General features: G+C 25.6%; 1 protein-coding gene across 3 annotated transcripts; it reads right to left on the bottom strand.

The window, feature by feature from the left end:
• On the bottom strand, nucleotides 1–27603 carry LOC141532497 (uncharacterized). 3 transcript variants are annotated; one of them, XM_074250859.1, is made up of 8 exons: nucleotides 27387–27603; nucleotides 25162–25423; nucleotides 22658–22837; nucleotides 4899–5093; nucleotides 3110–3263; nucleotides 1897–2435; nucleotides 1147–1411; nucleotides 1–1001 (listed from the first exon to the last, which is right to left on the bottom strand). In XM_074250859.1, exons 1-8 carry the CDS (start codon nucleotides 27586–27588, stop codon nucleotides 885–887), a joined length of 1914 nt encoding a protein of 637 aa, XP_074106960.1. In that variant the 5' UTR covers nucleotides 27589–27603; the 3' UTR covers nucleotides 1–884. The 3 variants fall into 3 exon arrangements, with proteins under 3 accessions (XP_074106960.1, XP_074106961.1, XP_074106962.1); XM_074250860.1 differs by having other exon boundaries at nucleotides 1897–2414; XM_074250861.1 differs by lacking the exon at nucleotides 27387–27603 and adding an exon at nucleotides 25519–25561.
• Nucleotides 27604–27950: the final 347 nt, after the last annotated feature.

Raw genomic sequence — 27950 nt, 5'->3', positions numbered from 1 at the left:
TTAAAAAAAAAAAAAAAAAAAAAAAAAAAAAAAAAAAAAAAAAAAAAAAAAAAAAAAAAAAAAAAAAAAAAAAAAAAAAAAAAAAAAAAAAAACATTAAACGCCAGAACATTTTTAATAAAACTCTTTCAACAAAACAATTATTAAAGCCATGAAAAATTAATAATGAAAAAAAAATGCACTACTTTTTCGTATTAATCGTATCAAATAAGTAAATAACTATAAAATTTTTGCATTATCTCACTGTTTATATAGTCTTATTAACATTATTTTATTGAGTTTCATATCCTGTAGGTACACTTGACTAGTTGGAAAAAAGGAATTTATGAGCTCTCCAATTAATATAATGTCATTGTTTAATATATGTTGTTATTTGTCTACAATATTGTTGTGTTATTAACTTTATTGAATTAATCAATTGACTTTTATATAACTAATTAATTAATTAATCGATCAAAATTAAACTCTTCATTGTATTTTATTTCTTTGATACTGCAAGCAACCTAATGCGACTCAACGTATAGCTAGGTATCTAAATTTCTTTCATATACCATTTCCGTTTTTTCTAAAGTTTTTTCCCCTTTAGCCTCTTAAATCTATAAATTAGAATTATATTTTAAATATAACAGATAGCTAAAAAAAGGTAGCGGCCAAAACAACGTGTAGTTTTTACTTGATTGATTTTTTCTTTTGATTTAAATAAATGTAATTTAATTCAAATGAATTCAATTGACACGTCATTTTGTCGAAATTCGTATGATAACGAATATAATGTTTCACGTAATTATTTATATTTTTTTTCGGGGCGTTTCATACGCTAACGAGGTAAAGAGAACTCTTAATATTTGGTTGATTTATGATGATATCAAGTCTCCACTTAAGAGGCTAACTTGGCGCATCTTTTGGTTCTATTTTTTCACTCCCATGTACAGTATCATGACTGCCATTGTCTTGATTCATTGTGACAAACTGTTGGGAAAGTGTCTGCAAGCTTTGCCGAACCTATTATGGACATTATTTATTTATTTTTAAATTATAATATTTAAAAAAAAATAGTTCCATTTCTCACAAAAATGTTTCAATCAATATTTATTTTCAGAATATTTTTATTGAAAGTTTTTGGCTGATTGTAATTAAAAAACTTTACCTTAATAATTTGATCGAGATTAGTATTGAGATAATGTAATAATCGATCTTGCGTAAATCTTTCTGGAGATGCAAGTGGATGATTGAGGTATGCTGTATGCAATTTATCAATTCGAACCATCATTAAAGCTGCTGATACGTAGAGAGCTGCCAAAAGTGCTACTAAAATAGTGATAACGGTACGTGATCTTAATTGATACTTTAATAGAGATCTTATAATTCCTATTTTTGCTGTTGATACACTTTTGGGCGTTGTGAGTTCCAATCTAAAATTATTATAAAAATGAAAAGTTATAATTTTGTTAAAAACAAATAATAATTTTTATTATTATTATTTAATAAAGATAGATAGTTATTATTCTAAGGCGAACTACCTGATCTAAATTCTTGAAGATAATAATTTTTGATTATTATTCCTTCACCATAATATTTTATCAGTATTAGGTCTCATACCGTCAGAGAAAATTTAGGTGAAAATAATAATTAAAATTTTGTTTCGACAATTTTTGTTAGAAAAAGATGTAATTTTTTACTCAGTGTAACTTTTTTCAGTTATCAAAAGATCCTGGTTCGAGTCCTGATCTGGGCTGTCCGAATTATTTTTTCGCTAATTTGGATCGGGTAGTTCGGCTTGGAATAATAACTATTTATCTTTATTAATTAATAACACCGATTTTCGAATCAAATATATATATTAAACACCTTAAAAATTATTATTATTATTATTATTATTATTATTATAAAAACGTACCTTGGTGGCGTTAAAATTGGTCGTGGAATAATAGGAGACATACCATCAGTATCAGTACAAACAGTTGGTGGTCTAGACGTTAAATCAGTACCACTTTCAGACATACTGGAATCATCTTCTTCAACATTAATTTCGGAATCATCAACCAGCAATGAATCCGGAGTTAATAATTTAACATCAACAGGCAAAGGTAAATCGTCAACTGCTTGTCTACCTTCCAACGCCGCATCCCAAACCTGTTTCATAAGTTTAAACGTTGAATCACGTGATAACAGAGAGCAAAAAACATGTCTCTCATCTTCAGTTACAATAGCTATTGCATTTGGAATTATACGAGCAGTCTTTTCCTTGCTTATTTTGAGCACCGAGGTAGTGGGTATGAGAAGTTTTGTAACATAACCAAATACGTTGCTATGGAAAGCAAAATAATTTGGTGTGATATAAAGATGTCCTTGTAGAAGAATATCTGCGACCAATGCACAGCTGTAGTAGTTTATTACTCGTTCATCTGGTCCAACCTGATCATGAAATTTTGAAGACTATCATTAGATTAGCACTGAACTTTATCATAAGTTGGGTCAAAGCTCTATTTACTTTATTCACAATCATTCCTTCTTCCAATAATCCTTCATTATACGTTATAAATTAAATTAAAGAATAAATTCTCTTAATTCATACACATGGGAATGATTTTATGCATTTGTTATTACTAATAACTAATAACTTATTCATTTTTATTTTTTCATCAACTCAAATCAATCATCACTATAGATCAGAGACTAAAATTAAAAAAAATCATGAAATGTCTGTTTTGATTTTGAATGATCTAATAATTATAAAAAATTAATTTTTTTCTTTAATCTTTAAACAATAATGTTTTTTTTTAAATATGTGCAATAAAATTTATGTAAGGATAAAGTTAGTTATAAAGACAACCTGCACACAATTATTGCTATAGTGGTAACGATAAACAAGTACTTGTAAGCAGAATTAGTTATTACTCAATAATAATATGCTGATAAATGGTGTGCTGATAAAATATTTTATTTGAAACCATTCCCTGGTGAATTAAATGAAACATCACATTTGAATATGTGGTTGTTATAATTTTGTACAATCGACAATAAAAAGACAAGACAAATGAAAAAAATTGCTGAGACATTGGAAGCAAAGAACGACAATGCTTGTAATAAAAACAAAAATTTTTAATTACTTGTGTAAAGTGCCTATGGAATTTTTTCTGTCTTGCGCTACTGGTTGATGTGGGTGATGATCTTGTGGATGACCTGCTGACAGTAGATGGTGTCTGTGAACCACTGCCAACTGTCATTGATGGTGTACTTCTGCTGAGGGGCTTTGATAATTGGCTGCAACAGTAAAATAAATCAGTTAATTATAAAACATTATATAAATTGAACCTAAATGAGTAACTTGTTTTTCGCAAACTCCATAAATCGTTACCCCAAACTTCATAATTGAAAGCCATCGTTCTACATTGACTTTTTGAACGAGTCTGATGCGGAGATCGTTCATTTACTTTTAAATACTAATAGTTTTATCATTGTATAATATTATGTACAATAAGTTATCTTTATCATTACTGATAATAACAGAAGCTTATGAAGTACTGTTTAAGAAAAATAAGTATTTCCGGTAAATTTTTTCAACATATTTTATCAAAAAATAAATCATACTTAGTTAACTTACAATTATTATTTATTATAGTATAGATTAATAATAGTATAATTGAAAAAAAATCAAATAGTATTCGATTAATTTTAAGCGAAAATAAAAAAAGTGAACTTTTCTTGGAATTTATCAAATACAAATTATTTAATCGTACGAAGGATTTAATTAAACTAATCATCATAAAAATAGTTGAAAGCTTTTTGTCAATTAGTTTTGAAGTTTTGAATATTGAAAAAAATTTATTCGTTAACTTTTATTATCGGCACTCCTAAAAAAATTATAATTTAACATGAAACGTTGCAAAAAGTATAGATTATTTTTTAACAATTGCTTATTGATCCAATATTCTCTTAACTCCAATTAAAAAAAAAAAAAATAAATGCTTACCAAAAATTATTAATAAAATTGATAAAATTCATCCAAATAATTATCTTAATTTTTAGCATTTTTTATATTCTACAAAGAAAAATTTTTTAAAGATAAACTTGTAGAATTTTTATGATTTTTACTAAAAAAATTTTTAAGTCAAAAAATGGTTTTTTTTAATTTTTTAAATTATTCTTTTTTTTATGAACATTAAAAAGTGAAATAAGTGAAGTTCAAAAAAAGATGTAATCATCTTAATTTTATAGTGAGAAATAAAGTGTCCCTTACTTCTAAACAATTACTAAAAATTATATTTATTGAACTAAAATTATTTTTAAAAATTTATTTTCAATTCGACCCCTCTCGATTTCGCTAAGAAAATTTTTTTTACTTTACTCAAGGAGTTTCTCAGAATTTATGCAGATATCCATAACTCTGTCAAAAATAAAATTATCTGGGCTTCTTTTTTTCTAAAAATTTTTGTTTTTAAATAAACTTATTGTGCAAAAACGGAATTTTTTGTTAGTAACACCTAATGATATGAAATGATCGTCAATTTTGACTTCGGTCAAATAATAAGCAATTGGCGAGCATTTGCTTATCAGTTGACGACATATCTTTTTTGGTCAGTCAAAAATATTTTTGACTTTTTTTCATTTTTTTGTTTCTTTAGTAATAAGTAATTATGTATTTGTAACCATACTCAGCTTTTAAGACATTTAAAAGGAAATTTGTTTAAAAATCCAAAATTAAAAAAAAAACCTGTCTTGAGCAACTCATAAGATGTGAAATGACCAATGGTCATTTTTTGAGTTGGTCAATTGACGTTAAATCACGAAGAATTGACGAACACGCTCTTGTCTCGCATCACTAGTTGTTACAAACGATGTAACTATGATTGTATTTTTGTTTAAATAATAATTATTAAAAAAAAAAAGCAAATTTACCTGTCGTTGCATTTTTGTAAACTAACGTGACTTGGACTTTTAGGAGGTAAATGAGTCGTTGCTGATCCAACAGTCAATTGCAATCCGCTAATCGAATGCTGTTTGTCTGATGGAGTTTGTTGTCCAGGTCCAGATCCTACATTTGCTTGAAGAGGGGTGCTAGGCGCTGAACGCGCACCTATGGATCCAGCAGACCTTTAATTAAAAAATATAAAATATCAATTAGTAGAGCAAAAATCATTGTTGAATAAAATATAACAAGTATTGATAATTAACCTCCTGGCTGTCTACCTTGTTCTGGGTATTGATTTTGAGGAAAGACACAATTGAATCAAAGCTCTCGTTTCAAAATCCATGTTATTTATTATTTTATTGATTCTCATTTAATTGAAGTTTATAATTAAAAAAAAAAAAAAATAATAAAGAATATCACGTGTTAAATTACAACCCAGTTGTAGTTCAATAACTTTCAGTAAAAACCGCGTTGATATCTGTGTTTTTTGAAAATACCTCTTTTTGAATGCCGCCACTTAAGACTGATGCTCTTGAGTGCCAGCCTCGCGAGAAAGATAAAGTTCATTGTTATAAATTATGTTATAACAGTGAACTTGTTCTAATTTATAATTTAAAAATAAAATTTAGAAACTAAACTACACTTTAATCTCAAAGTAATATTTTGTTTTATTGTTAAAGCTTTAATTTAAGTTGACCTTCATAACAACAAAATTATGAAAACCACCGAGGCGAATAGTAAATGTCGAGATAAAAAATTTGTTAACACTAGAACGATCTTGAATAATCGAGACGAGTTCCTCGGGCCAGCCGGGGTTGAACTAACTCATGTCAGGAGGGTTTATAACAGCCCTCTGAATAGTATGACACTACTGACCTTCGTTCTTCCTGAATTCTTTATGAATTTTATAGCTTTATTGTCTTTTTATGCTGCGTGGAAAGAAAAAACTAGACATATACTGAACATTCGTTGCCTAATCAATAACCTACGTAATAGATATTATATATAATTAAAATGAAATTTTGTTGTTTAACTCAATTAATCTTATAGTCTTTAAACTGAGTTGAAGAAATTTATACATTTTAGTTTTGTATTTGTTACCAAATCAATTAATCTACATATACATAACGAGTATGATATTTCATAAAATTCAATTATGTTGCACCTAATTAGTAATGGATATTCATCAGAAAAATTAATGATTGACTTTTCAGACAGCAAACAATAAAAGGTCAATAAATTGTTGAATTTGCAAGATAAAAGTTTTTTCAACTATTATTTTATAGGTTTTAATTAAAATACTTTTGATAAATTTTTTACGACGTTTAGATACACTGAATTAAAAAAAGTTTTTAGAGAACCATAACTCTAAAAAATTTTTGACGAAAAGATCCAAAAACTAGGACCTAAAAAAAAAAAGACTTTTATTACGTTATATTATCTTGATACCAACTTTTACTTGTCATAAATTATCCAAAAATTTTGAAACAAGAAAACTTTATTTCTTATAATAATATTGTTATTAAACATTTATTTAATAAAGTTAAAATATTTTATTTAACTGTATTTCATTTTTGTAAAATTATTTTTTTTCTTATTTTTTAAGGGGATACCATTTTGACCAAATATTGGTCTGTCATGAAATTATTTTTCCGATTTTAAGAAATATTAAAATATTTCATACATACATATACAGTTTTAATATTATTAAGAATTTCACATTTTTCTTCTCAATAAAGTGCCATTTGTTTTGAATTAATGATCGACAATAGCTATTCTTGTCAAGAATCAATAAATAATGGCATTAAAACTGATCTTGTATCTTATAAATGATAACAAAGATAAATGACAACAAAAATGGTTTTCTTTTGTGACCCAGCAAAAACAGTATTAATTCAATTTATTACTACTTAGATAGAGAAAAATCTTTAAAAACACCCTTTATTTCAAATATTTGACAGTTTCAACATCTTCGTTAATTTCAATATTTCTAAAACTAGACATTGAAATGATTCAATTAAATCAGTAAAACTTAATTTTAGTCTCTATCAATGATGTTCAGTTAAAATTAACATAATTTTAGATTTTCAATTATAATTATGAATTCGGTCTTATCATTCAGAATAAAATTAAGTGTTTTATTTCAGAAATTTAAATGTTCCGTATTGGCAATATGCAATAGCTAATTTGCTGTTTAATACTCAAGAGAATATATTTTTTTATGTGTTATTAAAAATTATTATTGTCATTTTAAAAATTAGACAATTACTCATGTGAATATTAGTTTGATGAATGTTTATAAAAAGTCGCATTCTTTTACTCTAAACTTTTTACGAACCAACCTTTGTATTTTTGAGCGATTTTTACGATTTGAAATATTATCATCGGAAATCAAGTATTAGCAACCAATTAATACTCAAGAATAAATAAGTGAGAACGTGGGGAAATACTAAATTTACGTAGTATCGAAGGTACATAACACTTTTATTGTACTAACAAATTGTTGCAATTATCAACTCGTAATTTATCGTTTTTTTGTTTGTACAAAAAATTTTTTTCTACACCTTGATTTATGATCACAAATATCGATTTCTTCATAAGAGCAATGTATTTCATGTCGACTTTCAATAATTTCTTCTTCAAAATTTGAACGGATGTCTACCAGAAAACATTAACAGTAAATTTTTTGAAACAAAATCTACACGGAAAAAAATTTTTAGCTTTTAAATAGAAAATTTTTATCACGCTCATACATTCTCAATATTTACAATTCATTTCTTCTTCTTTATTTCTTTCCCAAGTGCATCTAATTATAAAACAATAAAATTACATAAGTGATAATCGATAAATGCAGTATAATTAGCATTGAAAAATGTCATTCTTATAAAAATTCTAAGTTTTTTTAGATTATCTAAAAGGTTATAGATATAAATTATAACCTTTAAACGTTCAATAAGTAGATAACACTGATACAAGTATTAACTTCGTAAAAAAAAAAATCGCGAACCAAGAAGGTCATTCTGAAGAGTTTGATTATCTTAGATCAAGAAGAAACATTCTTGAATCAAACAAAATTTATTTGAATCAAGAAAAATGTTTCTGTGTGAATCAAGATGATCTAACTATCAAATAACATTTTTGGTTCAAGATTTTTTTCTATCAAAGAAAGTTTTTTTTTTTGGTGCATTAGCGTTTCTTTTTTTCCGAAAATTATTTATTCTAACACAAGTAATACTGAAACTACTCCTGGTACAATCTAAAACAATGCTCAACATTCTTGTTGCACTCGTGATGATAAAGCTAATTGCAGTTTTATGTTTTTCTTCTAAACAAATGAGAATGTCGAAAAAAATGTAAATTTTTTTCTGATGTAAATAAATGGATAATTAAAAAATCTTTTACGTAGCAGAGCGTTTTTTTCAAAAATCTTCTTTGTTTAGAAGAGAAATGAAAAGCTGCAATCATAGGGACCGGCTCTTAAGGATAAAATGTCATACTACCAACTTATAGAATACTACTTGTGTTTATTATTCGATTACAGAAAAAACTAGAAGTTGTAATTAGTATAAGTTAATTATCGATTTCTTTTTAGTTACGGCCGTAAGCATAGTTGATATACCTAGAGAAGTGTTCTAAATAATACTGATCAAGAAACACTTTTAAAGGTGACAGTTTTATAACGTAAGCTTTTATTAAAAGAATGTAAGCTTAGTTCTAACCCTAATTAAGTTTAGAACTTACATAAACTTGAAAAGATAATTATTTTATAAGTCCATGCTCTTTAACTATCTGTGCTATAATTTTATGTTATTTTAAAATTTCAAGAAAAGAAAAATAACTCCATCAAGTAGATATTGAAAATTTACTTTTACAATTATTACTTTTATTAGATTTTCTCAAATATTGTAATGTTTACTAGTCATAAAAATTTGAATAAATCAAAGAGAAAAACAATTTGGATGAAATGATTTGGTTTTAGGTTGAAAATCTAAGTCATATTATGAACTTATAACTGTAATGTTAGCTATTGTCGCAATATCATAAAAATGTACTAATTCAAAATAATAAGTTGATGCGAATTAAAATTGAATTACTGACTTGAAAATTTCCTGAAATATTCTTATAGTTAAATAACTTTCATTTTTTTGACTGATCAATTTTTTACCAACCATATTATTTTTAATTAATGCTCAAAAAAGTGTATTAAACACAGAAAAAATTAATGTTTTGAACCAAAAAATTTTTTTCTTTTAATTCGATACTCTTGAATGAAAATTGTTCTGTTTCTCAATTTTTATATATATATATATATATATATATATATATATATATATATATATATATATATATATATATATATATATATATATATATAAAACTTTCTTTTGAGTAATTAAAAAACTTTTGCAGGAAAAATCAGAAAATAATTGAGTCAACTTTTTTTTTAATTTTCGCTGAAAATATTTTATCTTGATTTAATAATTTTAATATTTTGGATCAAATATTTTTTCAATTTGGAGCAAGAAATATTATTTGGAGTTAAGATAAAAAATGTTTTCCGGGAAGAATCTCGTATCCGTGGTTCAATAGCCCGGATCACGTTGATTCAAGCATATTTTTTTATGTGCTATATTTAGCATATAATACAAGATCAAGTAAAAGGATAGTTGATAGTTGATTTTTTTTGAGCCACCCTAGTATATTCACGTGCAATTTCTCGAGCATTTGTATTCGATCGTTCCATATCAAACTTTAGTTTACAGAGCGTATGTTTCTACATACTATAAAGCTCGATGCATAAAATAGATACACGTTGTCGGGTTACGGGTTATATCTTATCATCATGCATTATCAATTTTAAATTTTATTAATGTATACAACCGTTCAAATTTTTTTTAGGTAAAAATAAGTTAAGATTGTTGAGTTGAAGAAACATTTTGAATTGTATATAAATTCTCCCCGTAACAATAAGAATAATAGATACTTTACCTAGTCTCCATATACTCTCTTTTTATAGTATATAAATACATAGATACTGTTTCAATAATAAATTAAGGAACATTGCGTGTACAGTCGTCATCGATCGGTTCGAACAATATAACGACGCACGTTTAGGTTCATTATGCCAACCCACGTGTTTGACATTCACATGATAACATCAGATACAAAGAAGCTATTTTAAAACTTCATCATTCTTTTTTTTTTTTTATTTTTACGATATTTTTATTTTTATTCTACATATAATTTCCGGGTCAACAAAAAACTTGAATTAGTTTTTATGAGTTGTAAATATTTTTCGTAGAATGTTACGACATGTTACAGTTATAATTACTATTTTGTATTCTCAAAAAATTTCTTGCTTTTCATTTTTAGAAAACGTTCAATTAAAACCTTCTAAAAATTAAAGATTTTATCTAGATGTTAAGATGGTTTACATTGTTCATTATTTCGAAAAACTAAAACGGTCGTCAATTATTATTTCTACACAGAAAGAAAAAATGTTTTGAGTCAGGCGTAAATTTTCTTAAATCAAGACAATCTTAAGTAAGATTGAAAATTTCTTGAATGAAGTTAAAATTTTTTGAACAAAGTTAAATTTTTTTAAGCCAAGAAAATTTCTTCTTGCTCCAAAATAACTTCAGTCTTCCTTATAATTTTCTTGGTTCAAGAATTTTTTTTTCTGTGTCAGTACATGTACATAATATATGTATGCATGTATTTGCAATTCTCAATAGAAAATTGGCGTTTCAATATTTTAAATTCCACAGAATATAACGAAATAAAAAATAAAGATAATGGTTTAATAAATTTAAGTAAGCTAATTGATTTTGATTGATACTAACATTTTATTTGCTAAAGGAAAAATAAATATTTTACTATTGATAAATATAAATTAGTTTAAATGAGATTTTATGATTAAATTGACTATTGCTGATACAATGGCTATATAATGATGGTGAAAAGAATGTATGCAAAAAGGTTATTGACCGTAACAAACGATATAATTGCGTGTTAATGCTGGTTTCTTTACCTATTTCGAACTGTTAAAATGTACTTTAGTACATTCATTTTATTTTATAAGTATATAATCTGATCCAACTAAAGCTCTAATAATTATGAATTCTTTATAATAAAATTATAAATACTCTAAAATCAGGAATTTATTATTTTGAATCGATTTTGAAAAATTGCGTTTTCTTCGAAAATGCCATAAAATTACACCAAAGATTAAAGAATATATATTTTATTTTGAAATTAAATTTTAATTGGACATTTATAAAGAACTCATTTCGAACTCAAAAAACTTTATCATTTCATACTTTTTTAATAATTTCTATTACATTGGAATATATAGTGTCACATCAAGGGATTCTATTTATTAATTAATCATTTCTATGTAAAACGTATGTTATTACAAAAATAACATCGTCATCCCAGATTACCAGAATACGGCAGTCAAGTTAACTCTAAAATTAAACTTCAACTATTTAAAAATTCGCAGCAGATTTTGATCGAAATTAGTAGGTACTGTTTTTTTAAACAAATATCTGTTGACAATTTTAAAGTTTCAAAATTTGGAATTCCTCGATAAATTTTATGGAAATCTATAAATTCATATAGAATAAATTATAGTACACTCAATTAAAAAAAAACATATGTAACAGTTTATCACACCATATTATATAAATTTCATGTAATGTTATTATTTGAAAAAGATAAAAAAAGATAGAAGAAAAAAAAGCAACACACATTATGTTGTAAAATTTTAAGAACAACCGTTTGCGTATAATATGTACGTAATAACTTTCTCTCTTATAGCTTTTATGTATTATTTGCGAAATAAACTTTTGTCTATCCATCAAAGCAATTTAACAGATACATATCAGATTATTATACTTATTCAACGTGTTTATGAAGTCTAGTTTTAATATATACCACATAAAAAATATACCGTTTCGAATAAATACATATTGATATTTATTTTAATGAGTTTTATTCATTTTTAATTATTATTATAATTTTTTTTTTTTTATTGCAGGATACTGATGAAACAAAAAATAAGTAAGAAGAAGTGTAAATTCTAATATTTATTACAGCATATAATGATTTACTGTTAAGAAACCGTTTTGTAAATTTATAATTCGAAGCCTAAGAATGCTATTACGTATAATATAATTCATTGTTAAATTTAATATTGATATCAAGTGAAAATCACAGAATATCAACTTAAAAATGAAATAATATATACATAGATAATAATATAATCGTGTTATACAGTTCGAAAAATAAATCCGCTACTGTTTATGTAGTATTGATCGAATTACATGAAACACAGGGTTAAAACACTGGTCTCGAGTAAGAACAGGCATGAACCGGCCAGCATAATACAAGGTCGACGTTTTCATCCTCGCCTTAGCGGTACTTTATTGAATTCTTGCTCATGTACGATTGAATAGACATTTAAATGTTATTAAAACACATCTGTTTAGTTTCTCTTATTAGTCTTAATTGAAAGAAAAATAGGTATTTATCGAAGTCATAAAATTAAAAAAAAAAAATGTGTATTAAAAATTGACATTAATCAGAGGAAACTGGTTATAAATTAAAAAATATTATTTTTATTATTAATTATAAAAAAATGTTATAGATAACGACTTCTTAAAATGAATTTAATTTTACGGGTTTTGAAAAAAAATTACTCAACTATTAAGAAAAATTATTGTGTTAAAAGTTTTTTTTTATCTCTGTATAAAAAAAAAAAATTCTGAGTTTTATTTGTAAGTTTTTTTTTTGCATAAACGAGTCAAAAACACTCACTATTGTATACAAAAAATATCATCTTATCTACAGGCTATCGCTTTTTGTATATCGTTATTACTTGCATAATTGTTAGCTATTTAAATTTATTATTATAACTTTTAAATTACTTCAAGTGCTTTGAAGCTATTATTTAGTTTGTAATAAAATAACAATTTTATTATTAAAAAATTGCATTTTCATGTGCATGATTTTTAACGTAAGAATTTGTTGACAAGGAGTATTAATTAACAATCACTTGTGCTCGATAATACACAAGAAATCATTGCTTATTAACATGCCAAAACAATTTGAATATTTTAGGCGGTGATAAATTTAAACAGTGAAAGAAGTCTGAACTTCCGGTTCTAAATATTACCCGAGAATTCTATAAAGATAATACTATCATAATGATTTGAAACAATGATAACTATTAAATATAATTAATTCGGAGAATAATTTAAAAATATTAAAATAAAGCGAATTGAGACTTCTTAGAAATTAAGTAGAATAAATTAATTAGATAAAAGTAAACAAGTAAATAACGTACAGTACTTAAAAAATTAAACTTAAATTGTAATGTAACTGGTTTTTGATAGCACAACATGACAACGATAGACGAATAAAGAGCTAAGAAAAACAGATAAATTATATCTCTTGGTAACCATTTGTAACAATATTTTATGTGACCTAAATAATGTTAACTAGTCTACTATGTCTACTATAGTCTTCCATACGGTCAGTCAAATTGTTTGGATGAGCAAGATCTCAATCACAAAACTAAGCTATTACTATTTATGAATGCTGATACCTTCTGACCATTTTAATTTCAACAAAGCTCTTTTTAACAGAGTTAATATTCTTTTTTTTTTCTTTCCAGGTCGGTTTATTTTTTTGAAATAAATATATGATACTTCAAATGAAAATGAAGTTAGCCGACATTTCAAAATTTTTAGAAATTTTTTATTGAAAAAATTTCAATTAAATAATTAAACAAAAAATTTCACCTATAAAGAAATTGAGAAACTATAAGTGTAATTTTTTAGAAATAACTTTTTAGTTGTAATTTAATTAATATAAAAATCAAAAATTTTCAGACGTCTGCTAACGTCAGTGTCATTACTTCAACGATATTTTTGAAAATTTTTTCATTTTATTATCGAAATTAAAATATTTATTTGAAGCCATGAACTATATTTCATATAATGATAAGTAAAAAATAAATATAATTTTAAATAAATAATGAAAAAAATAAAATACCTCTTTGCCCGTCGTAATTTCGACTCTTCACGTGTTTGAAATCCTTGTACGAAACAAATCATTATAGATTCTTGTTGAGAAGTTGTGACTTCCCCCATACACCAGCTTTCTTTATTATTGAAGATTCACATAAATACTAAATTTTTCTTATTTTTCTTTTCTTTTATTATAGTAGTATATGATATTCAATGGTTTTTAAATTTTTAATCTGTGAATATTATTATTTAATCCATACAACTTTTCAATGGCACAAGATCAAGGCACCGGATTAAATTTGCAACTACTGTTATAATTACTTTTTTTTTTTTATTATCATTAAAAATAAAGCCTCTTGTGACAATAGCTTTATAAAATCAGCTCATACTAATTTTACACGGCCGTAAAACTGAACGTAGCAAAAAAAAATACACTTTCAAGATAACGAGTAAATAATCAATAAATAAATAAAAGTTAATTAAAAATTAAAACAAATAAAATGTAGAATTATATGAAATATTTTCTTCAAAAATAACTTAAAGAAACAGTCAATACCGCAAAAATATTTTTTAATCAATTGGATCAAAAATATTAATTTTATTTTCTTTTTTTTTTTTTTCACTCAACGGTATTCCAAAAAATTAACAAAATAATTCATGTATAATAATTGTTGATGCGTATTTTCAATAAATTATCGAAAACTGTCTTTAATATGGAATGCGTACAGATATAGTAAATCACGAATCGAGAGTAAGATATAACTACTGCAAAAAACCGCACTTGTAGCATGGATTTATCAACACTATTTGATGGCACTAGTCTATATTTTTTGTGGCTCACTGCACGGCCTTTTCTCTGGATAAATATATATTATTATATTATATATATAAATATATATACGTATACTGTGTAAATAACACACATGCATCAAGAGAGCACATGCATGAGGTTGTATCACTATGTGGTGTTTCTCCTTTCGACGACGCCGCTCGATAACCGTTTTATCTTCCTAATATTCTCTACTACCAAGACTATAGTTCAAACTTTGTCCGCATTTAACCAGCGCCACTCAATTCATACAAAAAACAAATAATATACAACGAAAAGTTTGGTAGAAAAAAAAATTCTAAGATATTTACGCTAAATTTCTTCAATAAAAAACAAAACTAATTTTTATTATTTAAATCTATTTTATCATTAAATATTTTGATAAATTTTTTTTTGTAATTCTCTATAAAGTGGTTCGTTGTTAAGTTAAAAAAAAAAAAAAAAAACTGTAAAAACGTTTTTGCATCGAACTATTTTCATTTATTAAATTATAGAGTATGTAATATAAATTTCACGTATGAGTATTATCAAGAAATTACAGATGACATTTATGAATACTTTTTCCGTTTATTCTATTTTGGATTTACTTCAAGCTGTCCGTTCCAATAACGAGTGTCAGGATTATAAAAATAAAATTTTTACCAATACAATTATTTTTACTTTTTTTTTGCAAACTTTTAAAATTTTTACAAGTGGGAAAATCTGAAGACTGCAAAATTAATTTTATAGTACGACAAAAATTATAAAAACTTAATAAAAATTAATTAAGTAGATCAAAGTTTCTTTAGTAATTTAATTTCATTAGAATTTTTTAATTTAAACTTTCTAAGGGAATTAGAGATAAATTTTTTCATAACAGCTTTAATTATTTAATAAATGTATATAAAAAATGAAATTTATTAAAAATTTTATGTACACGGAAAAAAGAAAAATAGAAAAATTACAGTATATAATGTAAGGTGGCGCTTCGTGATAAAAACTGGAAAAATTTCAGTTACAGATTTAAGTATTACAGATTTTATAAGAATTACATTGTAAAATGTAATATTTACATTGAAAGCTTTGAAAATTAACATTCAAAGTTTAAATTACAAAAATGTTAGTTCGAACTGTGATTTTTCTAGTTTTGAATACGATGGGGCACTTATTACTGTTTATAATGTAATTTTTCGATTTTTTTTTTTCCGTGTAGAAACAAAATTGTAAAAAGTATATTTAATGGTATATATTTATACTGCATATTCACAATTTAGTCCATTAATTACAGCACCCTGGACGCTCCCTCAGAGAAGATGATACTTCGCAGGTGTTTTATGACTGATTTTTCTGTTTTATTTATTTATAAGCAACGATTAATCTACCTATATATAGGAGACTTTCTATAGATGTAGTCACTCATCACGATATCTCTGGAAGTATAAGACCCAGAGACTTGAAATTTGGCAGGAATATTCCTTTCGCCGAGTAGAGGTCAGATAAGAACGGATTTTACGAAATTCCACCCAAGAGGGGGGTTGCGGGAGCGTTACCAATGAAAAATTCCTGTTTTTAAACTATAGCTCCTATCGACTCCAAATTTGGTAGGAATCTTCTGTAAGAGATGTAGAAATAATCTATAAACGAATTTTACGATGTCTCACCTCACAGAAGGTTGCGGGGGTGGGTTTTAACAATCAAAATTTTGAATTTTCAAGCTATAACTCCTACAGACTCCAAATTTTGTAGGAATTTTCTGTAAGTGATGAAAAAATAATTTATGAACGAATTTTATAATATTCTATCCCAAAGAGGATTGCGGAGGTGTTAACAGTGAAAAATTCCCGTTTTTAAACTATAGCTCCCATAGACTCTGAATTGAGTAGGAATTTTCTGTAACAGATGAAGAAATAATATACGAACAAAATTTACGATATCTCACCCCACAGAGGGTTGCGGGGGTAGGTATTAACAATGAAAATTTTTAATTTCCAAGCTATATCTCCTATAGACTCCAAATTTGGTAGGAGTCGTCTACATGTGATAGAAAAATGATCTAAGAACGGATTTTACACCGAATCACTTCCAATAAAGATCGCGGGGGTGAATGTTAACAATAAAAAATCGTAATCTTTAAAATATAGCTTCCAAAAAGCTGCAAATTTGGTAAGGATCTTTTATTTGTCATGTAGAGATCATCTCAATACGGATTTCAATAAATTCTACTTCCGATTCGATGGAATGTGGAACCTGTGCAAGTCAAAATAATACTCCAATTGAATTTTAAGTCTAAATCTAAAACTACAATTCTATAAAGTGCCCAGCGGAGCGGGCGGGTAACAACTAGTCTATATATATATATATATATATATATATATATATATATATATATATATATTAGGGTGTGCCCTAACTGGAGCTTAGTTAGGGCACTTCCGCTGAAAATTCAAATTTTCGCCGGAAATGCCCAATTAAACCTCCTGCTAAAAAATTCTATGAAAATAAAATCTATCGTCTTACCCCAAAATATCTTAGGAAAGGCCTAAACACAGCTGATTTCAAAAGCGGAACTGAAAATTCCAATTTTAAAAGGTCCATCAAGGAAGTTACATTTTGGCACACCCTAATATATATATATATATATAGAATAATAGCAAATATTTATAGATAATTGCGAATGTCATTAAATCAAATCTTTATAATTAATAGTTAACTAATTGCATATAATTTTATTATAATAATGATAATTGTATAAGTGTTTTTAGAATTTACTGTAATTCAGTGTCAACTGATCACTAACATGTGAAATTTTGTAAACAGTTCATTCAGACGAGAGATATCGTTGAAAATTTTTAAAACAAGTATTATTTTAAAATAATTTCTAACTTCTTTACCAGGTCAATTTTCTAGGTTTGAAATTTCTCTTGCTTATCTCAATAATTTATATGATACTGTCGGTGTTTTTAGTTAAATTTAGAATAATTAAAAAAGTCTTCACCTGGATTTGTCTTTTCAAGGTTTCATATGGTTTTTAGCGATAGTTAGTTCAGAATGATAAGTTTTTCGAATATAGTAATTCTAAATATATTAGAATTTGACACTACACAGAAAGAAAAATTTCTTGACTGGAGAACAAAATTCTTGGCTCAAGAAAATTTTCGGGTGCCTGAAAGAAGACCGAAGTTGTGTTGGCCAAAGTAAAAATTTTTTTGAAATTCTATTCTCGATGAAAGTAATTTTTCTCAATTCAAATTATCATACATACTTGATGGAATAAATTTTTACATTTGATACCCATTTTATATGATTTTAGCGTGCAATTATACATATTGAATGAAAAAAAAAATGATTTAATATTATTTGATCTTTCCATATGACATGTTAATCAATAAATATATTATATATATTAACGAAAATTTACTTCTATCGAGAACTAAATTTTTTGGAGCAAGAGGCTGAATTTTCTCAAAACAACACGATTTTTTTGACTTAAATAAATTTTCTTGGATCAAGATACGTATTTCTTAAAGCAAGATAATTGATTTTATTGGGATAAGTAAAATTTCTCGAGTAAAAAAATAGTATATTACAAACCGAGGGAAGTAAAGTAAGAAATGTCTCAGATCACATATAATTATTGGTCAAGGCTTCGTCAGTGTGTGATATATACTATTCTTGGCTCAAGTGAACTTTTTTTCTGTGTAGATGTCATTTATTTATTTATCTATTTTGTTTTTTATACCTGTGAGCTTTAAGTCAAATTTCATCCCATTAATTATAATTAAGAAAATGAGTAAGTTTTTTGAAGAACAAATCTCCATTTTCAAAGGAATTTCTATAGATAAATTTGTTATCATCAAAACGATCTTGACCTGAGCTTGTACCTTTCCACGACCTTAAATATTTTTTGGTGATACTCAGTCAATTTTTTTGTTGTTTTTAGAGCAGTTTTAAGTAATTTGTTATGTTGGTCCTGCTTATAAGTTCACTCCATCATGTTTTTAACAAATTATCATTAATAATCGACCTTGTTGTGTTAATATTATTTTTTTAATTTATTAAAACAGTACTGAAAGAATGTCTGTTTTGATTAAAATTGTCAAAAACCAGTGAGCCTAAGTTTTAGAATTAAATTTATAATTCGTAAATATCAACAGGTACATAGTGACTGTAGGTTGCCATAATAAAAAAAAAATAGTTTTCCAGTTGAAGTGAATTCTAAAATGAATTGAAGAATATTTCCATTGAATGAAAGAAACTATTATAACTGCTTGTTGTACGAATAATTCGAAACACTGAAAAATAATTGACTTGATTCGAAATAAAAATAGAATATTCTTTTTAGTTCAAGAGTTTCTCTGTTAAATCAAGTTAGTTTTTTTAGGCGGAAAAAAAAAGAAAGTGCTCATCTAATTACACTTATTAATCTTAAAAATGAGAAATTTTTTAAATTTATTTTTATATAAAATTATTTTTCTAAGTACCGATGATTCAAACAAATAAACTAAATACTTGAAAAAATGATTTTTTCTCTTAGTGATTAGTAATAATAACAATAATATTATCAAATTGTTAATTGATAAGAATAAAACTCAGCACGTTCAAATCATTTCAGTATTACAGATAAGCTAGTTGAAAATTACCATGACCAAACAAGAAAAATGCTTTTAAAAAACTTAAAAAATTTAATCGTTTTTTTTTTTTAATAATTATTATTATACGAAAATAGATTTATTGAATTGTGCTTTTCGTTTTAGTTTTTATTTTAATTTACTTTATTAATTAATTTATTTTATTTTATTTTAATATTACTGTTGGATAAGTTTTATTTTAAAAACGAATTTAAAAAGTCGTTAAGACGGTTAAAAATACTAGTTTTATTTTATAGATATAAAACACATTACTAAAAAAAAAGTTATTTTTTTTGTATGTCAAGTGTAAAAATATTAATTTATCCTGTCATTTACTATTGTTATGATCATGCAGTATATAAAAATTTCTGTAAACCACTATAGAAGATCGATAAAATGGGACATTTGTTGCAAAAATAAATAAAGCTTTCACATTGGCGAAGTTTATACCTTTTGTGACCTTTTTTTCTTGCTCATTACTCAATAACTTCATACACGATATAGTTCTTCTATATATCTTTTTATTACTACACAAGATGCACACTTTTGCAATAAGATATCAGAAGCTAAAATAATGGACATAACAAATATTTATTGCTATACATAAAACTCTATGTACTACTTTACATATTTTATAACTACAATCTATTATTTTTCTGCAATTTTTCTCTGTTTGAAAATGTCATTATTTTATCATAATTGTAAAATAAAAAATGAAAACCTTACATTATTTGTCGCAAAGCACTAAGGGAAGTATCCATGATGGTTAAAAAAAAAAATGTGCGATAACCGCAAGATACTACTTTTTTTTGTATCTCGCGAATGTTCACTACTGTAATTCTTTCATAGTACGAAAAAATACTTCTAAGTTGTTCCATTTAGTAGCACTGCATGCAGTGAATGATAAACGTGGTTATAAATCATTTTTTTTTTTTTTTTTTTTTTTTTTTTCGAGACATGATATTATTGTCTTTAAGGGAGGAAACATATAATTAATCCGATAGATAATATGACCCGCACAGTAGTTGTAGACTATACAAGCGGGAAAGCGGGAGGAAAAATGTAAAAATATAAACCAGAGGAAAATAAAATACCTCATATGAATCGGGTCTTTGCGTATTATAAGATAATTAGAATTTATATTGATAATCTTATTGTTAATTAACTATTTTTGTAATTATATTTCATTATTAAAGGTTTTGCACAAAACGATGATTATAATAAATCTCTCGGTTATTTATTTTACTTATGATAATGATGAATAAGTTATTAATGCATATGAAAAACCTGTTAATCGTAATGTTGTTCAGTTGTGCAAATTTATGAAGATCAAACATTTTTTGTTTTTAAGTTTTATCATTATTTGTGATTTAATAAATTGATTGTATTTTAAGTTTAACGTTAATCAAAATTTTTTTTTTCTGATGAAACTAATAAATTGTTAATAATAATTATAAATATTAAAACACGCCTAAAATTGTGTCAGATTAATTTTTATTACTAAACTTTTAAAATAAAATTTTTATGTGTCCAAAAAAATTAAGATAAAATTTAACGTGTATATAAGTATAATAAAGTATCTTGATTAAATTGCATCCATTTTTTTGATTAAATAAAACTTATTAACATGAAAGCTTACTAATAGTGTTGAAATAAACGTGTCCATTTATCTCAAGGTTGAGTCAATTAATTTTTCGTGATAGAAATAAATTTAACAAAACATTTTTGATAATAAATAACATTAAAGTAACAAACTGCTGTGTCATGATATAATATACTTATCATTATTAAAAATAGTTTTTACGTAAGGATTGTCGATAGATATTTTTGTTACATATAATCGATGCTGAAGGATAGCATCGACTAAATTGTCTCGCTTATTCGAACGTGGGAAACCTTAAAATATCAAATAAAAGTAGAGAGAAAAAAACGTAGTATTACGCGATAATTCTCTGTTAAGAACTATATATCACCGAGCTTTAAACCTTGTTATTATATGATTTAATTATGTAGATCTAGTTCACTTTCTCCTTAATCTTGTCCTAAAACCATTGATTTGATAGAATCACAAATTTTAAAATTCTTATAAATATTGGATGGTATTATTAAATTAAAATTTAAACTTACCAACTATCTCGTAGCTTTTTGAATATTTTATGTGTCAAATTATTGGTCAACGAAAAACGTTTCTCCTTAGTAATATTAAAACTTCCATCCATTTTCACTAAATCTATCATATTTTTTTTTTCTTAATAAATTTTACTGCTTAACAATTGTTCATAAAAAATAATATTAACTGAATTGAAATGATAAATATTGTCAAAAATGGTTTCACATTTTTTGAATCAATAAATTGAATATATTACATAAAATTATTACTTAGGTTTTGAATGAGTAATTCAAAAACAATGTAAGAAACACAGCAACAAAAATTTACACACAGATTTGACTATTTTGATGTTACTATATCATTTGTATAGTATAATGTATAATAATGAAATACTTTAATAATTATTTGATATAATAGGTAGAACATGAAGAATGTGAAAAAAAACAAATTAAAAAAAATCAATATCCTCAAGAGACAGATTTTACATTATCTTCTCCACCCATTCCAATATTTACTCTTTCATTTTTTTTCTCTCTATGCAATTGTAACTTATCAATAGATTATTACAATTTCCAGCTACGATATAAAAAAAAAACTAACAACAATTATAATAAAATAAACAAGTGGTTATTATTATAACTAAATTATCAGATCACAATGGCACGACACAAATATAATAATATCTCACACGTTACTGATGTCAATTTGATGAAGATAATATATAGTATAAATATATATTCGGGCTCATTTATTCCGTAATTGATTTAATTTAAGATTTAAAAATACTTACAATCTAAACTCAACTCAAACAATAAGCCAGGTGTCCTACAACAAGCTGATAGTAGATTTTTTTATCAACTTTCTAAGGTATACATTCTTATCATTTATCAAGATTTTTGTATTTAATTGTACAGATCGTATAACAATAATATCTTCTTATCACTAAATTCTAATGAAATGTTTTTTATCTAATTTAGATTTTAAAAATTAAGATTTTCTTTTATTGTTCATTTGAATTAAACATACAGTGCGAATGAAAAAATATTTCAACAAATTTATATAAATCTTAAAAATGTAGCTGATGTTTGCTTTTAATTTTTTTTTTTAAAGTTAAGAATAATGTTGTTCTTATTTATTTTTTATAATACAAATGAATAAATAAACTTACCCATTAGTATGTGAGGATTCACATGAATCTGGAGGTCCGGATATTTGAACCTTTGGAAGCCCATAGCCTTCCGGAGACGTATTTCCAGATGGATTGTGTCGTTGGTTACGTTGGTTGTTGTGGGAGCTAATAGAATCATCGCTATCACTGCTATGTGCCGACCCAACTCCACCACGAGATCTAAAAAACACCAAATCACCCGCTAGTTTTAATTTTTTTAATTTAATCATTAATAATTATTAATTTGCCAGAACTTTTAACGAATAACAACGGTAACAACTTAAATAAAATAATATTAGGTATATCAAAGTTCGAAGGTGTTTTAAAAGATAAGACATTAAACGTTATCATACATTACATTATCTTTAATTAAATTTAGATATAATTTTATATCATCCATTAATGGTTTGTTAAAACTAATTTTTTCATTTTGTGATTGTAAACTTTTAATAACATTACAATTATCAGTAAGAAAATAAAGAAACCTATTTTTGTTCCTTTATAAAAATAAAATTTCAATTTGAAAAATAAAATTTTTTTTCTTACACAGTTAAATTTTTTTCGATTTTCATTATTCACTCACTAAATTTTAAAATTCCATTATTATTAAAAATTTGCGTGACATTGTTTAGTGATTTATTGTAACTAACATGAAAAAGAAAACTCGATGATTGTCGAACAAATACCAAGATTGTTGCTTGTTGGTCTAAGAAGCCTTTGAAAGCTTCTGGATTTCATATTAAGAATTGTGGTGATTGGACAATCACAGTTTAGTTGGCAGCAAATATACATTAACTGTTAACTTGTAACTAGTGTAGTATTCAAATAAATAATAACAATGATGCTAATAAAATGTAAGTTTCTTTATCATAAAAACTTTAAAGATGGCAGTAAATGATCAGCTGACGCAAGACTAACTGTCAACAATCAGCTGTGGAATATGCCAAGTGAATTTCTTACCGTGTAAATGCTTTTTCAAAAAATTTGCCTCCATATATGTACCATTTTTACGAAATTAGTTTTATCTAAAATTTAATTAACAATTTATAAATATTTTTCTGCGATAATTCGAAGAACATGGAAGATTTGGTATTTTAAATTCCTGGTAATAATATTTAAGAGTTGGTAATTAATTTAAGTAAAATTATAAATAAATTTTATTTTCAAAAATAGCACCTGTGGTGAGTGGGATTGTCGTAGTTGGCAGTCCAATACAAGGGCGCCACTGTTCTGATGAATTGCTGCTTACAGCAGGCACATATCAATGAATGAATTACTCGTTTTTTTTCTTTTTTATTTTATAAAGCTTTAAAAATCGAATAATTTTTTTAAGCCATTATTATACTTAATTTTTTAACTTAAAAGATGGCAATTAATTTTTTTATTTTTCACTGTTCATAAATCAAAAACATTTTCAAATGCTTTATTTATTAGAAAATAATTATTTTCAATAGATTAATCACAAATTTATTAAAAAATTTCATGTGATATTAAAAATAAATTTGTGCTTCGAACACACACGTGTAATTTTTAACATTTATTTTCCAAAGCTTAATTATTATTTATCTGGATATTTTAACAGAAGCAAAAAAGTGCAACATTTTCACTGGGCTTTTCACGTTACAAATATTTTTATCATTCAGATTAATATGTTTTCTTTTTTATGAAAATGAGAACACGGCATTGCGACCGTGACAGTAAAATACAGTGATGATAATGATGATGATGGTGATGATGATAGTTATGATGATGATGCTGATGTTTAGCCCGCGCACTCGGAGAAACGCGTGTGTCTTTTTGTCACTCTATCTTTTTTTCAGCTTATGACTTTCCATGCTGCTTGTCTTCATCACTCTCATTCCTTTATACTCACTTGCATCTTCACCAACATAGCAAGTATATACAATGGTAACTACGCATACACTCATCTCAGCTTGGCGTCTGCGCTGCCGAGATCATCTATTGACCGAGCATCACATACCTCTTTATCGATGTGCAGATGTAATGTAAGCATACTGCTAACTTTCCTGATGATATATAATTTCCGTATAGTTATAGCATTTCGACGCATTTTTATGAATTCACAATATATTTTATAAATTATAACAGATAGTGATGTTGATGTCAACACCATAATCCAATTAAATCATTAATTTATCTTAAATCAACATTGGAAAGGTTTTATTTTCATAGATATCGATCACAGGCTACAGCACACAATATTTTTTAACCAGCTAATTCACCATCACAAAAATGAGGATAACGATGTGGGTGTATGATCATTATTATTAGAGCATATTCATGCAACATGCAATCAGTATACTTATTCCACAATAAGATGATTGTTTTTTATAAATTTTATAGTACTGTGAAAAATTCAAATTGAGTCAAGTGTATTTATCACAAATTATTTTTATGACTATTAATAGTTTAACAAGTTAATTAATTAATTTCGTAAATTAAATTTTGAGAATTTTAGATATTAGATGATTGAAATTACTCACCTGGGCATGGAAACAAGAGGACATCCAAGCTGAAGAAGACTGATAGCAAGCTGTTCCGGCGCAGGTGCAACCAACGCAGGTGCCGAATATCTGGCAGGACGTATACTGCTTGATTCTTGATAAGTTCCATTATTGTTTCTAATTAATCCATTATTTGTACTATCGGGTACACGGAGACGATTCCCTTCAGCATCTTGTTCTCGTCGTGAACGTTTGAAATTCAATGAACTACCACGGCGTAATGGACTTCCCAATTCTTCTTCTGTAAAATATAAAATACTTAGTATATTCAGTAATCATTTTTTTTTTAATTAATAATGAGTAATAATTATTACATTTAAAATAATTAGATTTTACCTTGAATTTCGAATATTCTTAATGACATTAATAAAAATTTTAAAGGCAAATTGTTTAATTTTATTATCTTATATTTAATGTAATTGATAGAAGAAAGATTTATATTAATAATAAGAGAAGTAATCTATTAAGTTATTGTCAACATCAAAATTTTAGAGTAACTATAAAATAATAATATTCACACGTTTTTGGCACAATGCCGCGCATACAGCAATTGAATCCGGAGGACTCCAGTTCTTTTACGATATAAATGACGTGGCATTGGCCTTTTTATTTCATATTTCTTCTAACTAAACGAATCATCCTAAAATTTTGTAATAAACAAAAACCATGACTAAGTGCAGAAAATATTTTTCACCAAAAAAATATTTTAAAAGCGTGATTGATGTACCGATAATTTATTTTACTACATAATGAAAATAAGTTGACTTGAATTAGCGATGAACTTAAGTATTCAAAAATATACATTCTGAAAACCATTAAATCATTTATATTAGCATATAATAGTTCACTCATCTTTATTGCCTTAACCATTTATTTAGAGCAATTACTGTTTATCTTTGTTTTTCAATTCCTAGACAAATTTACAGCTGTGCTAAAATAAATTTTTTTTTATTAAATCATTTAGTAAACGTTTAAAATTGTAGTACAATTGAAGAATCATTCTGAAAATTTTCAAAAAAATACGTAAAATTGACGAAAAATTACTTAAATGTACTATTTTAAAATTTCTGATTATTTCTAAGATGTCCCAAAATTGTCCCAAATTGTGTCACGTTTGGATGTCTCAAGCTTGGGACATTTTTGGGACAATTTTTTTTTACACGGGTTTGCTTATAATCATTTTTTAAAATTAATTCACTAATATTTGTTATTAAATAAGTATTGAAGAGTGTATTATGAGTTTTTTTCAGAATCAATAAAAAAAATTACCTCTATAGCTTACGGTTCGTTTATCATCATAATTATTTAAATATGTACAAGAAAATTGAAAAGAAAAAAAATGGCATTCAAGATTTTATCGGCGTTTCTCCGGAAACTATTTTTTGACCTGGTTGGCATGATCGATTACATTCAAAATTTTTTGGTATTTTTCATATAATCAGATTTGAAAACTTACAATATTTTAGTTTTCTTTTCTCAACAAGATTTCGTATATTTTTATTATATTAATAAGGAGCTTGTAAAATAAAAAAAAATAAATAATAAAATATTTATCTTATTGTCTGAAAAAATTAATGGAATTTAGACTTATAGATTAAATAAAATGTTAATTTAAATTTAAACGCATCTCAAAACTAATTAAAAGTGATATGTATAAATAAAAGTCAAATTATACCAGCAAATAATGACACTGAAGTTGGCAGACATTAAAAATTATTTTAAAATTTTATAATAATGCAATTATTAAAAAAAAAAATGAATTAAAACGTTTTACATGTGAAAATTAATAAAAATTACAAGTGAAAATTTTTAGAAGCATTTTTTTATTGTAATTGATTTGTTATTAAAATTTTTAAACTTGACAGCTGATGGTTAACTTCAGTATTATAGCAAATATTGTTATTGTTAAAGTTAAAAATTCCTAGTAGAATAACATCCACAGTTGACGCAATTTAAAACTACTTTGGAGCTGTTCAGAGAGTTAATTAATGAATTATTGTAAATAAAAATAAAATTTTAATAGCAATGAAACTTCTTAAATAAAAATCATAACATTTATTTTTAGCCAAATATATATTTTATTTGACTTTATTCCAAACAAAACATATAGTTAAATAAAACCAATTTAAATGTTTCCATTTACAATAATTGATTAAAATAAACTCATCGTTAATTCAAAATGTCAATATCAAAGTAAGTATTACCTCTTTGTGAATTATCAGCAATTTTATCGCAAATATCTTGATTCGGAGGCATCATTGGTAAAATAGAACGTACTAATGACAGTGAAGAAGATGATGACATTGATGATGTTGATATTTTAGCAATAAGGTTCGGTGTTGACTTGCATAGACGCGAACGAGATTCAGACTTTCTTCGTTTACCTTGTGACTCTTCACCTGACATGGTTCATGAGTTTCTGTAGTTTCTGCCAATCAGAATCCAGGATAAACCGGCTGAGTTTAATGTATCGAATAAAAACCGGTCGATTGAACAACAAAATGTGACACGTTGTATTATTTTTACACTTATCGTAATTTTAATTTTTCTATTTATCTTTTATTTTATTAATTATTAAAAATATTTATTTAATGATGACATTTTCAATTTTAAATTCTTTAATAATTATAATATTGGATACGAGAAATAAAATGTGTTTATTTAAGTGATAAATAATTTTTAATGAAATGTCATTGTAATTTTTTTTTGTAACCTTGCTTCAATTAATATTAAAATTGTTATTTAATTTTATTGAATTAACTCAAGTT

Source organism: Cotesia typhae, unplaced genomic scaffold, assembly GCF_013202065.1.
Source record: "Cotesia typhae breed Kobodo isofemale line unplaced genomic scaffold, CoteBio_Ctyphae contig_65, whole genome shotgun sequence".
Classification (NCBI taxonomy): domain Eukaryota; kingdom Metazoa; phylum Arthropoda; class Insecta; order Hymenoptera; family Braconidae; genus Cotesia; species Cotesia typhae.
The sequence above is the reverse complement of the archived record's forward strand: the minus strand, read 5'-3'. Positions and strand labels throughout refer to the sequence as shown.